We start from the raw sequence: 20,145 nt of genomic DNA on the forward strand, positions 1-20,145 counted from the left end.
AGATCTACTCTCTTAGCAACTTTCAAATGCACAATACAATATTGTTAACTATAGTCACCATATGTGTATCACATACCTAGGACTTACTTATTTTATAACTGGAAGTTTGTACCTTTCTTATTAAAATATATATATATTTTTTAATGTTTTATTTATTCTTGAGAGAGAGAGAGACAGAGACAGAGCATGAGTGGGGGAGGAACAGAGCAAGAGAGGGACACAGAATGCGAATCAGGCTCCAGGCTCCGAGCCGTCAGTACAGAGCCCTATGCGGGGCTCGAACTCACAGACCATGAGATCGTGACCTGAGCTGAAGTCAGACGCTCAACCGATTGAGCCACCCAGGCACCCCTGGAAGTTTGTACCTTTTGACCACCTTCACCCATCTCACCCACCTTTATTGTGTCTTTTTTTTTGACGCTTAAGTTATTTAGAAGTGTATTCATTAATTTCAAGACACTTGGATATGTATTAAAATCATTTGAATGTATTTTAGTAGCTTTGCCATTGATTTTTAGTTTAATCCATTGTATTCAGAGGATATACTCTGTGATTTCAAATCTTGGAAGTTTGTTGATACTTTATAGACTAGCATATGGTTAAATTTTTTTAAAAAAATCTGTTTTTTGTATGTATATGCATATGTATATATTTTTAAGTAAGCTCTGTGTCCAACGTGGGGCTTGAACTCACAACCCCGGGATCAAGAGTCACATGCTCTACTGACTGAGCCAGCCAGGTGCCCCTAGCATATGTTCAGTTTTGATAAGATTTTATAACACTTTTGAAGGATGTATATTTTGCAGTTGTTGGTTGTAGGATTCTATATTTGTCAGTTAAGTTTTTTAATTGTGTTGTTCTTCAGTATCTTTGATTACCCCCCCCAACTTGTTCTGTCAGTTAGTAAAACAGGAAGAAAATACCTTGCTACCAGAATCTTATAAATCAATAAGAAAAAGATATTTCAACGTCTTCTTTTTAAGGGTAGTATAATTGACATACAATATTACATTAGTTTCACATATGCAACATAGTGATTCAGTGTTCATATACATTATGAAATGATCATGACAATAAGTCTAGTTACTTTCTGTCACTATACAAAGGAATTACAGATTATTGATTATATTCCCTCTGCTGTAGTCAATATAGATTATTGACTACATCCCTGTGACCTATATATTTTTGTAACTGGAAGTTCATACCTCTTAATCCTTGGCACTTATTTCACCCCCCTCCCCCCACTCTCCCCTCTGGCCACCACCAGTTTGTTTTCTGCATTTAATTTATGCGTTTGTTTCTGTTTTGTTTGTTTTGTTTCTTAGATTCCACATATAAGTGAAATCATAAGGTATTAGTCTTTCTCTGTCTGACTTATTTCACTTACCATAATACCTGCTAGGTTAGTTCACCCATGTCATTGCAAATGCCAAGATTTCATTCTTTTTTATGGCTGAGTAATACTCCATTGCCTGTATATACCACATTTTCTTTACCCATTCATCTATTGATGGATACTTAGTTGTTTCCTTATTTCATTGTAAATAACTCTGCAATGAACATAAGGGTGCATATATTTTTAAAATATAAATAAATATATTAGTGTTTTGTTTTCTTTGGAGAAATACCCAGAGGTGGAATTGCTGGGTTGTATGGTAGTTCTATTACTAATTTTTTGAGGAAGCTCCACACTGTTTTTCCATTTTCCATTCCTGCCAACAGCGCACAAGGGTTCCCTTTTCTCTGCATCCTTGTCAACACTTGTTATTTCTTGTCTTTTTTTTTTTTTTTTTAAATTTTTTTTTTCAACGTTTTTATTTATTTTTGGGACAGAGAGAGAGCATGAACGGGGGAGGGGCAGAGACAGAGGGAGACACAGAATCAGAAACAGGCTCCAGGCTCTGAGCCATCAGCCCAGAGCCTGACGCGGGGCTCGAACTCACGGACCGCAAGATCGTGACCTGGCTGAAGTCGGACGCTTAACCGACTGCGCCACCCAGGCGCCCCTATTTCTTGTCTTTTTAATAAAAGCCATTCTGACAGATGTGAGGTGATAATCTCAGTGTGGTTTTGATTTGCATTTCCCTGATGATTAGTGATGTTGAGCTTCTTTTCATATCTGTTGGCCATCTGCAGGTCTTCTTTGGAAAAATGTCTATTTCATATCCTCTGCCCATTTTTTAATCAGATTGTTTGGGGTTTTTTTGGTGTTGAGTTGTACAATTTCTTATTTTTTAATTTTACTTTTATTTTTGAAAGAGAGAGAGAGAGAATGAGCAGAGGAGGAGCAGAGAGAGGGAAACACAGAATCCGGACCAGGCTCCAGGCTCTCAGCTGTCAGCACAGCCCTCCCATGCAGGGCTCAAACTCACAAGCCATGAGATAATGACCTGAGCTGAAGTTGGGCACATAACCCAACTGAGCCATGCAGGCACCCCTGGTATCTTTTAAGTTAAACATACACGTACTGTATCAATACGCAAGTCCACTCCTGGGTATTTAACCGAAAGAAATGAGTGCATTTGTCACCAAAAACCAAGTATAAGGACAAATCTGGTGAAGATTCATAAACAACTCAAATGTCCATCAATAATAGATTAGATAATGGCACAAAAACAGACACATAGACCAATGGAATAGAATAGAAACCCCAGAACTAGACCCACAAACGTATGGCCAACTCATCTTTGACAAAGCAGGAAAGAACATCCAATGGAAAAAAGACAGTCTCTTTAACAAATGGTGCTGGGAGAACTGGACAGCAACATGCAGAAGGTTGAAACTAGACCACTTTCTCACACCATTCACAAAAATAAACTCAAAATGGATAAAGGACCTGAATGTGAGACAGGAAACCATCAAAACCTTAGAGGAGAAAGCAGGAAAAGACCTCTCTGACCTCAGCCGTAGCAATCTCTTACTCGACACATCCCCAAAGGCAAGGGAATTAAAAGCAAAAGTGAATTACTGGGACCTTATGAAGATAAAAAGCTTCTGCACAGCAAAGGAAACAACCAACAAAACTGAAAGGCAACCAACGGAATGGGAAAAGATATTTGCAAATGACATATCGGACAAAGGGCTAGTATCCAAAATCTATAAAGAGCTCACCAAACTCCACACCCGAAAAGCAAATAACCCAGTGAAGAAATGGGCAGAAAACATGAATAGACACTTCTCTAAAGAAGACATCCGGATGGCCAACAGGCACATGAAAAGATGTTCAGCGTCGCTCCTCATCAGGGAAATACAAATCAAAACCACCCTCAGGTATCACCTCACGCCAGTCAGAGTGGCCAAAATGAACAAATCAGGAGACTATAGATGCTGGAGAGGATGTGGAGAAACGGGAACCCTCTTGCACTGTTGGTGGGAATGCAAATTGGTGCAGCCGCTCTGGAAAACAGTGTGGAGGTTCCTCAGAAAATTAAAAATAGACCTACCCTATGACCCAGCAATAGCACTGCTAGGAATTTATCCAAGGGACACAGGAGTACTGATGCATAGGGGCACTTGTACCCCAATGTTCATAGCAGCACTCTCAACAATAGCCAAATTATGGAAAGAGCCTAAATGTCCATCAACTGATGAATGGATAAAGAAATTGTGGTTTATATACACAATGGAATACTACGTGGCAATGAGAAAAAATGAAATATGGCCTTTTGTAGCAACGTGGATGGAACTGGAGAGTGTGATGCTAAGTGAAATAAGCCATACAGAGAAAGACAGATACCATATGGTTTCACTCTTATGTGGATCCTGAGAAACTTAACAGAAACCCATGGGGGAGGGGAAGGAAAAAAAAAAAAAAAAGAGGTTAGAGTGGGAGAGAGCCAAAGCATAACAGACTGTTGAGAACTGAGAACAAACTAAGGGTTGATGGGGGGTGGGAGGGAGGAGAGGGTGGGTGATGGGTATTGAGGAGGGCACCTTTTGGGATGAGCACTGGGTGTTGTATGGAAACCAATTTGACAATAAATTTCACATATAAATAAAAAAAAAAGACATATTAATAAAAAAAATAATAGATTAGATAAGTTATGAGATAGGCACCCAATGGAATACTACACAGCAATGAAAATGAACGAACTACTGCTATGTCACAATGATGAATTTTTAAAAATTTATTTTTAATTTTTTTTTTATTTTAGAGAGAGAGCACACAAGTTGGGGAGAGGGGCAGAGAGAGACTCTTAAGCAGGCTCCATGCTCAGCACTGAGCCCAATGCAGGGCTTGATCCCATGACCCTGGGATCATGACCAGAGCCATTAAGGAAGCCCTCTGAGACTCTGGAAGTGTTCTGTATCTTAATGGGGTGGTTGGCTATGCAGGTATATACATATGTGAAATTAATTGAGTGTATACTTAAGATTTTTGCACGTTATTGTATGAAGTTATATCTCAAAAAGTAAATAAAACAGGGCTTCCAGCTATAGCTGAGTAAGGATCAATAAATCTTTAACCCAAAAAGCAACTGTAAGGCTTGGCAAAACCATTTCAGTACCCTTGAAATCAACCAAAATACATACAACAATCTGAGAAAGAGTTGATTGAAAAACTGCTGAAATTCAGTAAGAACAGTAGGAGTCTATGGTGTTCTTGCCTAAGACTCTTCTTGCTCCCCTCCCTAGGCTTGGGTGGTGTGGAGATTTTTCCAGTGTGGGTAGGCCATGAGACTGCCAGTTTTGATGCTGAGATTGAAGGAAGCTTACTCATTTTTGAGTGGTGGATGATGCCCATGGCCATTGGTGTTGTCAGTGGAAATGGTTCTCTTGGCATTTGATGTATCGGGTGGACCATTGGCTCTAATAGACTGAGGTGTGTTTGTAGTTGGAACAAGCATATTGTTAGCTGAGGTTGCTTGTATGCATAGAGTAGACATGATAAGTCCCAATAAGAAGTAAAAGCCAGAGCAGACTTGAAAATGTCCTGAACTTTAAATGTGCTATCCTTCCCACACACAGACACATGAACAGAATCCAGAAGCCTTTAGTGGCTTTAAACATAATCATTGCCTGATCATTGAGAGACATATAAGCTATGCAGATACAGAGGTAACCACTTAGAAGGCAGGTTTCAACATAAAAACAAGCAATAGAAAGAAAATGAGTTGAGACATCAGTGGCTGCACACTTAGGGGTGGACATATTTCACAGATTTAGCCGAGGCAAGTTATTAAGCCAAGGAAGGAAGGGGCATAAGGAAGGAGTAGTAGTAACAACAACAACCTTCATAGGTAAAAGAAATCAGAATCTAGACTTGCTACAATAAATTACTTAATATGTTGAGTCTTCAACAAAATCATGAGACATGAAAAGAAATACGAAAGCGTGACCCATATTTAGGAAAAAAAGTCAATAGAAACTGTCTCCAGGTGTTCTTAGATGCTGGATTTAGCAGACAAAATCTTCAAAGCAACTATCATAAATGTGTTCAAAGAACCAAAGGAAAACATGTTTAAATAATTTTTTTAAAGTATGACAACAGCAAATCAATAAATAAAATTCTCAATAAGGAGAGAGAAATTACAAAGAAATAATATCATAAAAAGGATATACAGATGGCAGAAAAGGACATGAAAAGATGTTTAACATAATTAGCTATTAGGAATGTGCAGATTAAAACAACAGTGAGATATTACTATACACCTATCAAAGTGCCTAAAATAAAAACTAGTTAACAACACCAAATGTTAACAAGAGTATGGAAAAATGGGATCACTTGTACACAGTTGGTGGGAATGTAAAATGATGCAACCACTCTGGAAAATAATTTGGAAATTTCCCTTTATTTTTTTTAAGATTTTATTTTTTTAAGTAATATCTGCACCTAACATGGGACTTGAACTTAGAACCCCAAGTTCAAGAGTCAAATGTTCTACTGACCAAGCCAAACAGGTGCCCCTGAAAATTTCTTATAAAATGAAGTATTTACCATATGATCCTGCAATTCCACTCCTAGTTACATACCTATGAGAAATGAAAGCCCATCTCCATATAAAAATTTGTGCGTTTATGTTCACAGCAACATTATTCACAATGGGCACGAAGTGGGAACAATTCAATATCTATCAACTGATGAATGGAAGAATAAAATGTGGTATATCCATCCAATGGAGAATTAATTGTCCATAAAAAGAAATTAAGTACTAATACATGCTACAACACTGAAAGCATTATACTAAGTGAAAGAAGCCAGTCACAGAAGACCACATATCCTGTCATTCCATTTATGTGAAATAACCAGAATCTATAAGGACAGAAAGTAGATTAGAACCGGGGAGGGTTTTGGAGGAAATAAGGAGTGACTGCTACTGGCTGTGGGGTTTCTTTTGGGGTAATGAAAATGTCCTAAAATTTATTGTGATGACGGTTCATAACTACATGAATATAGTAAAAACCATTGAATTATATACTTTAAATAGCTGAAATATGTGGCATGTGAATTATATCTCAATAAAGTTAAAACATTTCAAAGTAAGTTTAGCAAGGTCACAAGCTATATGATCCATATACAAAAATCAATTGTATTTGTATATACTAGGTAGCAATGAACAAGCAAAAAACAAAATTAAATTAATTCCATTCACAGTGGTATCAAAAAGAGCAAAATATTTAGGAATAAATTTAACAAAACCAGTGTAAGATTTGAATATTAAAAATTATAAAACGTTGCTAAGAAAAACCAAAGATGTATGGGGCGCCTGGGTGGCGCAGTCGGTTAAGCGTCCGACTTCAGCCAGGTCACGATCTCGCGGTCCGGGAGTTCGAGCCCCGCGTCGGGCTCTGGGCTGATGGCTCAGAGCCTGGAGCCTGTTTCCGATTCTGTGTCTCCCTCTCTCTCTGCCCCTCCCCCGTTCATGCTCTGCCTCTCTCTGTCGCAAAAGTAAATAAATGTTGAAAAAAAAAAAAATTTAAAAAAAAAAAAAAAAAGAAAAACCAAAGATGTAAATAAATAGAGAGTACATGTTCAGAGATTAAGAGGAATCAGTATTGTCAAGATGGCAATTTTCCCTAAATTGATCTGTAAACTCATAATCCTTATCAGAATCCGAGCAGGCTTTTTATTTTCCTTTCTTTTTAGAGTTTGATGAGCTGATCTAAAATTTACATGAGAGGGGCGCCTGGGTGGCGCAGTCGGTTAAGCGTCCGACTTCAGCCAGGTCACGATCTCGCGGTCCGTGAGTTCGAGCCCCACGTCGGGCTCTGGGCTGATGGCTCAGAGCCTGGAGCCTGTTTCCGATTCTGCGTCTCCCTCTCTCTCTGCCCCTCCCCCGTTCATGCTCTGTCTCTCTCTGTCCCAAAAATAAATAAACGTTGAAAAAAAAATTTTTTTTTTAAAAATAAATAAAATTTACATGAGAACCTAAAGGACCTAGAAACAATTTTCAAAAAGGAGAGCAAAGTTGGAAGACTTGTAACTACCTGATTTCAAAACTTATTATAAAACCATAATTTTCAAGGCCCTATAGCATTGCTGCAAAGATAGGCATATAGATCAGAAAAGCAGAATTTAGAGCCCACAACTAAACCTTTATATATATATATGGTCAGTTGATTTTCAAGAGATCTATCCTTGATCCAAGATTTCTCTGCCTGGAAAAGCCCCAGTGTAAAACAGTCTCTCGCAGCGTGTGCTGCAGTAGGACTGAGACTGCATTGCAATCAAGCCAGCTCATGCATCACTGTCTGCTGGATAAACTGCTACGTCATCCTGGGTGCTGGGCATGTTACAATGCTGGGATCATTGTGGGCTTCTAGTTGGATTTTGTGCCAGGTATGTGTCTACTTTGGACACTCTCTATTCATGGTAGATTAAAGAGGGGATGCTTTGAATTTGGAGGAATGAATGTGGCTTTTTTATTTCTTGTGTTCTAATATTACAGAAGGATTGTGAGCAGCATCCATAAAAGATTAGAAACTCAAGCTTTGTTTTTGGATCTGGGTGTGCTGTGTTTAGTGTTTGGCTGTTTTAGAAAGATCCTTTGGTGAAAGAAGCACAGACTTGATTACTGAGTGTACCTTTTTAGTATATTTTTTGATACAATTGAATGAAAAATAGCCTGTTTTATTCTATACCCAAGGCTTTATTTGTTTTTGAATGTTGACCTTATATAACAAAGGCAGAGAATGATTGTCTTTCGGGACCTGCCTACATCTGGAGACACTTAGATATGTGTAAAACCGAGCTGCTTCTACAGCTGTGGTCACTGTAATTATTCTGAATAAAGACCTCAGTGCTCTATTTTTGAGACATGTTATTTTGAAGAGTCATAAAAATAGGAGGGCTCCTTTGCATCAGCTTGGGTCTTCAAAGGAAAAAGTAAACGACTAAACTTTATTGGACATTGGCATAGCACGTAAGGAATGATGTGAAACAGCCTAGACCAGAAAACAACAAGGATGTACGTTTTCTGTTATGGCTGGTGGTCATGTTGAGTGGCCTGGTTAAGTCTTTTCAGGTTGGGTCATCTGAATGGCCTGAAGATCAGAATTTGTTTGCCTTAATCATTTGTTTTCTATTTGATCATTTATCTTCTGTTTCTTTTCTTTTCTTTTTTTTAGTTTTTTTTTTTAAATGTTTATTTATTTTTGAAGGAGAGAGAGAGACAGAGTTTGAGTGGTGGAGGGGCAGAGAGAGAGGGAGACACAGAATCTGAAGCAGGCTCCAGGCTCTGAGCTGTCAGTACAGAGCCCAAAACGGGGCTTGAACTCACAAACCGTGAGATCATGACCTGAACCGAAGTCGGACGCTTAACCGACTGAGCCACCCAAATGCCCCATTTATCTTCTATATCTGCTCCAGGTTATTTGTGTATTTGTTTGGAGAGTTTTCTGGAAGATCAATAGGTTCTCAGCATAGTTGGCAACAGATCATTAACTATTTCTATCCAGCATTTTGGTGGGAAAGAATTTTTTTGTGGTACATGAATGAAGTTACCACATGACTCTGGTGAATTATACTTTTCCTGATGATTTATCATAGGAAATTCTGATTTTGCAGATTTTAGCTACTGGAGTCTCTCCCATTACAAGGGAGCAATAGCGTTAGCATCTGTTTTATTAAAAGCTAAAGTAGGACTTTGTTACTATATAACATTCAAACTATTTTTTTTAAGAGATCTATCTCTGGCCGATTTGCTTTTATAGCAATATATGTGTTCCAGTAGCCTTTCTAAGCAGGGTTTTTCTCTTCCCTGCTTAATCTGGGTCAGACCTCTGTGTGTAAAATATTTGTCTGGGCCCCTTTTCCTTTCAAGAATTTATCCACATCTTCTCTATATCCCATTTGTCCTAGCTCCATTCTTACTTTCAAGTTTGGGTGAATAAAATCTTAGATTTTGTTGCTTTATTTAAAAAAGGTTTTTTCATGCATGTATCACTAGTTTCGCCTAAAAATTAAAATTGTGGCTCACACTTTATTCAAAGTTCTTCGGTAGTGATATGTCTTGTCCTTTCTACTTGCTTTCTTTACCGCCTGACCTGCTTTTTCCCTTCTTGCAGTCTGATAATCAGTATTATTTGTTTGATTGGATCTCAGAAATTACCCTACTTAGGCTGTGCTGTCCTCCTCCCTCTGGATTTCACGACCTCATTATTCTCTTGGCTCAGTTGTCCTTGTAGACTTGTCTTCTTTTTGCCCCGGGCCCTCCCTGTCATGTGCTCCTGGCAGCCAGGAGAGTCTTGTGGAGCTTTTTCTCTGGTGACTGTCAGAAGAAAGTGACTGTTGTTGAAACATGTTTGCTGCCGCTCATGCAGAGCTAAGATCTGTTTTCTAGTTATACAGGCTTTTCTGTTTCTCCCCCTCTCCTCTTAGTCCCCTTGGGAAATCAACCAATTCTGTGTGTAAACCAAGTTTAGGGAGAAAATACAAAAAGGAGGAAAGGTGGGGAAATGTGGAAATTGGGGACAAAGTAGACAAAAAGACTGTAGTTTGAGGCCATCAGGAATACTCTAGTCTGACTGAAGCAGGGCCAAGAAGTAGGCAGAAGGCACAGTATCTCTTGTCCTCCTGGGTTTTAAGCACCTGCAACAGGAGGATGGACTGCAGCTTGTGTTTACAAGACCGAAACCTGAAGAAAAAGCTTCCATTCCTTTGCCATCTTGATATGCAGGGTTCTACAGAGGAAATTAAGGAGATGAGATATTACATGCTTCAAAGGTAAGTTTTTAGGTGCCATATTTGGGCTATATATACCTTTAAAAAACAGTAAGACTTTGACAGCTAAACCCTGGAACTTACGGGAAATTTGGTTTGGTGATTTTTTTGTATCTATAAGAAAATTTTTTATTTTATTTCATTATTATTTTTTAAATTAATAATTTATTTATTTTTAAATTTACATCCAAGTTAGTTAGCATATGGTGCAACAATGATTTCAGGATTCCTTAGATTCCTTAATGCCCCTTACCCATTTAGCCCATCCCCTCTCACACAACCCCTCCAGCAACCCTCTGTTCTCTATATTTAAGAGTCTCTTATGTTTTGTCCCCTTCCCTGTTTTTATATTATTTTTTGCTTCCCTTTCCTTATGTTCATCTTTTTTGTATCTTAACGTCCTCATGAGTGAAGTTATATGATGTTTGTCTTTCTCTGACTGATTAATTTCACTTAGCATAATACCCTCTAGTTCCATCCGTGTAATTGCAAATGACAAGATTTCATTCTTTTTGATTGCCGAGTAATACCCCATTGTATATATGTACCACATCTTCTTTATCCATTCTTCCATCAACGGACATTTGGGCTCTTTCCATACTTTGGCTATTGTTGGTAGCGTTGCTATAAACATTGGGGTGCATGTGCCCCTTCGAAACAACAAATCTGTCTCCCTTGGATAAATACCTAGTAGTGCAATTGCTGGGTCATAGGGTAGTTCTATTTTTAATTTTTTGAGGAACCTCCATACCGTTTTCCAGAGTGGCTGTACCAGTTTGCATTCCCACCAACAGTGCAAAAGAGATCTTTCTCCGCATCCTTGCCAACATCTGTTCTTGGCCTGAGTTTTTAATGTTAGCCATTCTGACACGTGTGAGGTGGTATCTCATGTGGTTTTGATTTGTATTTCCCTGATGATGAGTGACGTTGAGCATTTTTTCATGTGCCGGTTGGCCATCTGGATGTCTTCTTTGGAGAAGTGTCTATTCATGTCTTTTGCCCATTTCTTCACTGGATTATTTGTTTTTTGGGTGTTGAGTTTGATAAGTTCTCTAGATTTTGGGTACTAACCCTTTATCTGATATGCTGTTTGCAAATATCTTCTCCCATTCCATCAGTTCCCTTTTAGTTTTGCCAATTGTTTTCCTTTGCTGTGCAGAAGCTTTTTTTGCTTTGGTTTCCCTTGCCTCTGGAGACATGTTGAGTAAGAAGTTGCTGCGGCCGAGGTCAAAGTTTTTGCTTGCTTTCTCCTCAAGGATTTTGATGGCTTCTTGTCTTATGTTTAGGTCTTTCATCCATTTTGAGTTTATTTTTGTGTATGGTATAAGAAAGTGGTTCAGGTTCATTTTTCTGCATGTCGCTGTCCAGTTTTCCCAGCACCACTTGCTGAAAAGACTGTCTTTATTCCATTGGATATTCTTTCCTGATTTTTCAAAGATTTATTGGCGATACGTTTGTGGGTCCATTTCTGGGTTCTCTTTTCTGTTCCATTGATCTGAGTGTCTGTTTTTGTGCCAACTTTTAATTTTATTTTTAAACTTTATTATTTTTTTAATGTTTTATTTTTTTTTTTAATTTATTTTTTTTTTTCAACGTTTATTTATTTTTGGGACAGGGAGAGACAGAGCATGAATGGGGGAGGGTCAGAGAGAGAGGGAGACAGAGAGTCGGAAACAGGCTCCAGGCTCTGAGCCATCAGCCCAGAGCCTGACGCGGGGCTCGAACTCACGGACCGCAAGATCGTGACCTGGCTGAAGTCGGACGCTTAACCGACTGCGCCACCCAGGCGCCCCTAATGTTTTATTTTTGAGACACGGTACAAGCAGGGGAGGGGCAGAGAGAAGGGGACTGAGGATCCAAAGCAGGCTCTGCACTGATAGCAGTGAGCCCACTGCGGGGCTCAAACTCATGAACTGTGAGATCATGACCTGAGCCAAAATTGGACGCTCAACTGACTGAGCCACCCAGGAGCCCCAGAAACATTTTTGTTTAAAAGAAATGAGTAAAATCTCTCATATTTGTTCCTGTTCTAAGCCTTTCTTTTACATTCAGAATTTGAATCAAAGATACCCAGGCACATGTATGCTATTGTAGTCATATTGAAAATAACCACCCCTGCACAGACCTTGCTGTGCTACTCTTTCACTAAGGGATCTCACTCAGTCTGTGCCATATTTGCTCACTGGCTTTGGCTGGTTTTTCAGGAGTGAAGTCTCTTCACTTGTTGCAAACGGAAATATCAATTCTGCGTAGTATGAACATCCTATGGTACCTTCCAAAAAGTTTTGAGAAAACTCTTTAAAAATGTGTCTCTGGGGCTGGGAAAGGTGCCTGCCATCATTGTCATGGAATGTGACAGGGGGCAGTCAGACTGTTGTTGAGGGTGCCAAGCTCTGTTACCCTAGGATCTTTCTTCTTCCTATTTGTAGAACTTGGGGCTGAAGAGGAAATGAGTCAGGCCTCCTTGGCCTTCTTCAGGCCTCTTGCAGGTCTGTACTTATCCATCAGAGGATTAACATGAAAGACCTGAATGATGGGCTTGATAGCAGTCATTAAGGGCTCCTCCATTATCTTTTTTTATTTGCTTGTTTTTGCAATCTAGAATTCTTATTCTGAAAAATACTAGCTGAAAATTAAACTTGACCTTGGCGGAAACAGAAAATTAGCAATAAACACCAAGTTGACAAAATTTGCTTATAGAATAGTTATCCTTTCCTTTTCCTTTTCATTTGACCTCTTCCCTTTTCATTTGCTCCTTTTGGGGGAAAATCAAGCAAAACTTCCACTGAGTGTCAAGTAAATAAAAAGCCTTTGAGCTATTTTATCTATCTATTTATAGAAATATATATACACACACATATATGTATATGTATAATTAAGAATTTTTTTTTTTTAAGGTTTATTTATTTTTGAGACAGAGAGAGACAGAGCATGAACGGGGGAGTGGCAGAGAGAGAGGCAGACACAGAATCGGAAGCAGGCTCCAGGCTCTGAGCCATCAGCCCAGAGCCCGACACGGGGCTCGAACCCACGGACCATGAGATCGTGACCTGAGCCGAAGTCGGACGCTTAACCGACTGAGCCACCCAGGCGCCCCTTAAGAATGTTTTTTAATTGGTTGGTTAAGTGTCCAACTCTTGATATTGTCTCAGGTAATGATCCCAGGGTCATGGGATTGAGCCCCGCTTCAGGCTCTGCATTAAGTGTGGAGTCTGCTGGGGATTCTGTCTCTTTCCCTCCACCCTTCCCTTTCTCTCTCTCTCTCTCTGTCTCTCTCTCTCTCTCTGTCTCTCTCCCTCTCAAATTAAAAAAAATGAGGGGTGCCTGGGTGGCTTGGTTGGTTAAGCGTCTGACTTCCACTCAGGTCATGATCTCACGGTTTGTGAGTTCGAGCCCTGCATCGGGCTCTGTGCTGACAGCTCAGAGCCTGGAGCCTGCTTCAGATTCTGTGTCTGCCTCTTTCTCTGCCCCTCCCCTGCTCACACTCTGTCTCTCTCTGTCTCTTAATAATAAATAAACGTGAAAAAAAATTTTTTAATTAAAAAAATGATTTTTATGTATATAAAAGTATTTTTATATAGCATTACTTTACTGTTTATATATACATATAAAACAATCATATATGTACACATATTTAAACAGAACACACACATATATACATATTGTGCAAACACACACACACACAGAATTTTGTTTCTCTGTGGGTAAATATAACAGATGACCTGTCCACTGTTTTCACAGAGGCATCTCTCCTGGAGCAATCTGTCCTCCATTTGAACAGTCATATCTAGGGAATTCCTTTCTCTTTTGTATTGGTTCATCTGTTTCTTGCTTCCCTTCTTTTCCTTTTTCTTGGTTTACTCCATCCTTTTGGAAGACAGTATTCTCTGATAGCTTCCTGAGAAAAGATAGATGAGAGATAAAGGTTTTGAGATCTATTCCATCTTTATACTTGATCCCCTTGTTTTCAGCATGGTGCCTCACTTCAGAATATGGCTATATGAAGGATCCCATTGTTAAAAGTAAGACATAGTTTTGTTTTTCTCCCCTCTTTGATTATAAATGATTCTCAGAACTCACTAAACCATTGATAAAATCTTATGACCAATCCCTTCTCCTCTTTAATTTTATCAATGAAGACTTTGCATCCTTTCTTGTCTTATACTCAGGTAGCTCTTTGTTGATTCTAAGTTATAACTTACCCATCTTTTCGCTCCCTCCCTAAATAGCTGACAGCTGATCTCTGAGGAGTGTGTGTTTAACTTTAGATGTATAGAATTATATAACATAATCTTTTATAGCACACTCATTGGCCCATTTATGGGCTAATATTATTTATTTATTTGGTTAGTTATTGCATTATTTTAAAAAATAATATAAAAAGAATTTGAAAACCCACCATCTAAAACAAAGGTAGGTCCTTGACTATCACCTGCATCTAACTATATGGTCTCTCCTCCTTAGTACTTCTCCCTGCCTTCCCCCACCCAGATAATCATTTTCCTTAATCATATGTTCATAACATTCTTTTATCTTCCTGTTTATTGTATCTATATGTATCTCCCCCAAATGTATATATTTTAGTTATTTTAACTTTATGATATGTTCTTAAAATTATAATCTGTGCATAATCTTTATATAATATTTTTGGAGTTCTAAATACTTGACTGAGGTCTCCTGTTATTTCTAATAATATGCAGAATCTTTTGTGTTTTCTATGTGAATGATTATATCACTCACAAATAATGACAGTTTAACTTCCTCCCTAGCAATCCTAATGCCTCTAATTTATTTTATTTTATTTTTCATTTTATTGCACTTGCTAGGATATCTAACACAGAGTTTTACATTTATGGATTTTCTAAAATTAAACCATCCTTGCATACCTGGGACACACTCAACTTGGTTATGGAGTAACTTTTTTGTAATATTTTACCCATCCTTGCACCAATACCCTACTATTTAGAATATTTTATTCAGGAATTTTGCATTTGTAGTCATGAATACAGTGGACCTGGACTTTTCCCTTAATGTGACTTATTTGTCTGGTTTGAGTATCAGTGTTACTCTAGCTGAGGAATTTTACTTCTTTTCTCACTGTTTGAAAGTTTGATAGACTGTTGCCCTTAAAAGTTGTTTGAGAGCACTTCTCTTTTATTTTTTTATTTGTTTTTACTTTTTAACAATTCTTTTCTTTCCACTGCTGAGCACTTAGTATTTTTTTTTTTTAATGTTTACTTATTTATTTATTTTGAGAGCGAGCACAGGAGCATGAAGGGGAGAAGGGCAGAGAAAGAGGGCAAGGGAGAATCCCAGACAGGCTCCATACCCAGTGCGGAGCCCAAAGTGGGGCTCAGTCTCACGACTATCAGATCATTTTACTATGAGGTAAAATCAAGAGTCAGACGCTTAACTGACTGAGCCACCCAGGCTCCCTGAGAACTTGTTTTTTAAAACTATCTGGACCTGGTATTTTCTTTGTGGGAAGATTTTAATCATACCCTTTTATTTTGAAAAGAAATTACTGCAGCATCGATGTTAGAGTACAGGATAAAGGAAGGAAAGGTGGGAATAAGAAAAGAGCTGTCCGTTAAACAGTGTGTGTAAGTGCTTAGTTATAGCCATTATCTCATTTAACCCCCAAAACACCTTTTCAAAGAAGGCCTATCAGTCAAGGTCCAGTAAGGGAAAGAGAAACTGCATTAGGTATTATAAACCAGTGGGCATTCAGTAGTGAGAACTGGTAACTTGGGTATTTTCTACAGTAGCTCCAAAATTAATACTTGCAGGAAGCAGCTACCACCCCTAGGGCTGGGAGAAAAAAAGGAAGAGGTAGGGTTACCAGAACCTAGCAGCTTGACGGAGGGCCAATCGGGGCTGATGCTTGCACCTCTGAGAATAAGCTTTGAGTAGCTGGTGCTCAGGACAGATGAGTAGCTAGCCTGACAGGTACGTGATTGATAGGCCTAGGCAGCACAGCCCAGAGGGTGAGTGAACGTGGCAAGGCTGGTATTCTGCCAAGGAGCCACAACCTGCTGCTACTGGTACTACTGAGAGATGCAACGAGGCTCCCACTAGGAATATTGAAAGATGGTAGACGCTGGAATTAACTCTCTGTTACTGTGGAGCAATGATGATAAAAGCTGGAAAACAAAAATAAAATCCCTATTCTTACCATTCTGCCTTCCCATTGGCAGAACTGGTTAGGTTTGCAGAGTCTTAGCTTTATCGTCACAGGGCAGAACATAAAAGGGTGAGCTTGGAGTTGAGAGACAGTAGGTAAATAACCAGAACAGTCTATACTATGTGTATTTTGCAAAGAGAAAAAGGAAGTTGAGCAAGGTTAAATTATTTACTTAAGATCATTGGAAATATTAAGTGGACAGATCTGGATTTAAACCCAGCCCTGTACTTTTCCAGTACCATATTTCATCTATTCTTAAAACACCATTGATTGTTAGAGGCACCATTATTGTATATACCACTGAGAAAAAAAAAACTGCCAATTAAATAAAGCACACCATCAGTTGTAAGATACACATCAATTTCAGATATTTTTCTAAGTTTTCTTTTTTTAATTTTTTTAACGTTTATTTATTTTTGAGACAGAGACAGAGCATGAACGGGGGAGGGTCAGAGAGAGGGAGACACAGAATCTGAAACAGGCTCCAGGCTCTGAGCTGTCAGCACAGAGCCCGACGCGGGGCTCGAACTCACAGACCGCGAGATCATGACCTGAACCGAAGTCGGCCGCTTAACCGACTGAGCCACCCAGGCGCCCCCTAAGTTTTTTTTTTAAAGGAGGAGTGTCTTAAATTTGATGAAATATTATTATGCTGCCTTGTAAAGTATTTGGTTTTGGAGTTGATTTTGAAATGCCTGTGGAATACACAAGTGAAATGCTTCATCGACAGTTAAAAGTGTACATTTCATAAGAAAAGTGGAGGCTAGAGATACAGAGGTGAAGGTCATCTGTATTCCAGAATCATGATCTAATGACAGCCTTGCTGTTTGCTTAGCTTTCCCAGTCTCTCTGAGTCTGTTATCTCTACTATCTCATTTCAGTCTGTGCTTTTGCCTGTCGCTTTGTGATGGGATTTGTTGGTAAACCTTAATATTATCTTTTATTATTCAAGAACACTTATATTTTTTTCTTAAATTTCCACAAGCAAATATCTTTTTCCCCCCTTCCTGTCTTCTATTCAAAAAGTGTGTGACCTGTCAGCATACAGTCATCACAAGGGTGCAGTTGGAAGTGCTGTTATAAGTATGGTAGTGAAAAGCAGACCCCTAGGGGAGATAGATGGTGTGAAGAAATCCTATCTAAAGACTTTCATGCTTTCTTTGTTTTTATAGGTCCAGCATGTCTGGCTTGCATCTAGTAAAGCAAGGTCGAGACCGAAAGAAAATAGACTCACAGCGAGATTTCACTGTAGCTTCACCAGCAGAATTTGTTACGCGTTTTGGGGGGAATAAAGTGATTGAGAAGGTAAGTTATAACTTGCTGAATTACTTTTTTTCAAAAGCGCATGAGATTTAATGACTAGACATGTCTAGATTTGCTCAAAACCAACATGTAGTTTTTAGAGACTAACTGCCTTTTTCTGCAGAATTAACCTCTCTGCCTCCGTAGCATCCTGTTAATTTCACTATTTCCTGTGTATTTACCATTGAGGTAATTTAGGCATAGCTAATTAAAAGATGAAGTGGTCAGAAAGTTCTTTTTATTTTTAAATTTTTTTAATGTTTATTTTTGAGAGACAGAGAGAGAGAGAGAGAGAGAGAGAGAGAGCGCGCGCGCGCATGCACATGCGCACAAGTGGGGGAGGGGCAGAGAGAGAGAGAGAGAGAGAGAGAGAGAGAGAGAGAGAGGGAAACACAGAATCCCAAACAGGCTCCAGGCTCTGAGCTGTCAGCACAGAGCCCAATGCAGGGCTTGAACCCACGAACCACAAGATCATGACCTGAGTCAAAGTTGGACTCTTTGCTGACTGAGTGACCTAGGTGTCCCCAGAAAGTTCTCTTTAAAACAACCTGTGGTTTTATGAGGTTGGGCTTCAGGAATCTGAGAAGGTATGGTAAATTGATTGGCTGGTGGGGTGGTGGTAAGGAGATACTATGTCACATTGGATTGAGAGCTAAGGGAGTGAAGGCTTAAACAGTTTGATATACTGTGAACTGATGGCTTTTCCTGGGTATTTGAGATGTTTAGAGGGAATATGCCATATGAAATACTTAGACATTACAAGTATTTTGAAGTGTTGTGAGCAATTCTATGCCCCTTTTGTCTAAACCATGTCAGAACTGAGAGGATGACTTGGTTGAAATAGCTTGCGGTGATTGAAAGATTAAAGGGTGGGAACCTGTATTCCCACTCCTAAAAGTTTTGCTCCAGTGGTGTCCTTCTGTTAGTCTTCCAATAAAGATAGTTTATATTTTAGCCTGTGTTACCCTGGGGCTGTGGTTGCAAGATAGGTCAGGAGGTGAAAGGTTTGTTTACAGAGAAGTCTCAGGATCATTGATTGTTCTACTTTTCTTCTTGTGACCACTCTTTGTAAGGTAGTCTCTACACTTCTAAGGCATTTGCGGTTTAGCATTTTGGAGAGAGGTAGTGGTTGGTACCAGGGTTCTTACACATGTGCAGGCCTCAGTGCCTTGTTTTACTACAACAGAGAATAGTGAAGGACACTACACTGTTTAGTCTTCCTTCATTCCTTAATAATTCATCACCCCTCTGAAGTTTGTCTTCTGTTCCCTAGTAACAGGTATAGTAGAATAATTCACAAATTCACAAGGTTTGAAAATTGTGATTTTCCCCTTCAAGAAATGAAGTAAAAAAGCAGTAAGCTTTAGCTGGCATATATTAAAGTATTTGCTGGGCTAACATTTTAAAATGTTATTTTAAATGTAAATTTAAATATTTTAAAATGATATTTTAAAATATCCTTTGATCATGGAGCTGGTTCCTAACTGCCTAGACTAGCAACACAAATTCTTAATTGAAAGTCTGGCTCTTCGGAGTAAGATAGGTCTACACAAATGGTCTCATTTCTTTTTGTCCGTCATGGCCTGCCTCTTCTACTTCTCTCTCCAATTCCCATCCCACCACTCTCCTAGGTTCTTATTGCCAACAATGGCATCGCAGCAGTGAAATGCATGCGGTCCATCCGCCGATGGTCTTATGAGATGTTTCGAAATGAACGTGCAATCCGATTTGTTGTTATGGTCACACCTGAAGACCTGAAAGCCAATGCAGGTGAGTGATTAGCATGAGAAAGCATCACCCTTGAGCATAAAGCATTGAATAGCAAAGTCTGTAGTAGGAGAATGTTAACTTAGGGGGATTCCCAAACCCTAAGATTTCTTTTTTAAAAAGTGTCAATAATAGGCATATATAAGTGATTGTACTATATTTAACCTCAGCATCGATTCCTACGTTCTAAGTAAAAATAAGTAGAAATTTAACCAGTGTTGATTGGGGTTTCTAGGTGTATGCCCTTCCAGTGTCAAGTATTGGCTAATCTGCATAAGTAGATTGGCATGTGTAAGTGGAAAGATTGAAAGAAAATGCTATTTCCCTTATGAGCAAAGCTACATTGAATTTTAGAGAATCTTAGGGTTAAAATTCTTTTTTACCCTCCTCCTGAGGGATCCAAGTGGGTTTCATTCTGTGAGCTCTTCTGCATATTCTCTCTACTCAGATGGTCCTCCATCTGAGAGTTGTAGATAAAGACCATTGGTATAGTTGAGAGGATATGGCTGGTCTTTCCTCTTTTTATCACTAAAGTATAATCTCTAAGGTAGAAAACTCACAGATAACATTAGCTCTTTGAAGAGCTATCTTTTTAAACCTATTTGGTGTGTATATTCTTTCTCTATTGAGACAATGATGTTAACTATTCCTAAGGAGTAGGGGTTATTATGTTATCTTATTTAGAAATAGATAACATACCAGGTTATTGGAAAGCATATGTTATTATGTG

The 20,145-nt window shown here is 38.9% G+C and overlaps 1 protein-coding gene across 21 annotated transcripts in view; it reads left to right on the forward strand.

The window, feature by feature from the left end:
• The window catches only part of ACACA (acetyl-CoA carboxylase alpha), a 285,398-nt gene that overhangs the window by 72,492 nt on the left and 192,761 nt on the right, over nucleotides 1–20,145 (forward strand). For 18 of the 21 annotated variants that reach the window (XM_086686727.1, XM_086686712.1, XM_086686732.1 and 15 more), the window contains 2 exons: nucleotides 17,519–17,651; nucleotides 19,280–19,418. In XM_086686727.1, coding sequence (XP_086542853.1) covers nucleotides 17,519–17,651; nucleotides 19,280–19,418 — 272 coding nt within the window. Of the gene's footprint in view, nucleotides 1–7,382; nucleotides 7,781–8,670; nucleotides 10,166–17,518; nucleotides 17,652–19,279; nucleotides 19,419–20,145 lie in introns of those variants that run through there. The other 3 variants (XM_086686729.1, XM_086686728.1, XM_025915515.2) reach the window with 3 other exon arrangements.

This window comes from Puma concolor, chromosome E1 (assembly GCF_028749965.1).
Source record: "Puma concolor isolate L17-30 chromosome E1, mPumCon1.1.hap2, whole genome shotgun sequence".
In the NCBI taxonomy this organism is placed as follows: domain Eukaryota; kingdom Metazoa; phylum Chordata; class Mammalia; order Carnivora; family Felidae; genus Puma; species Puma concolor.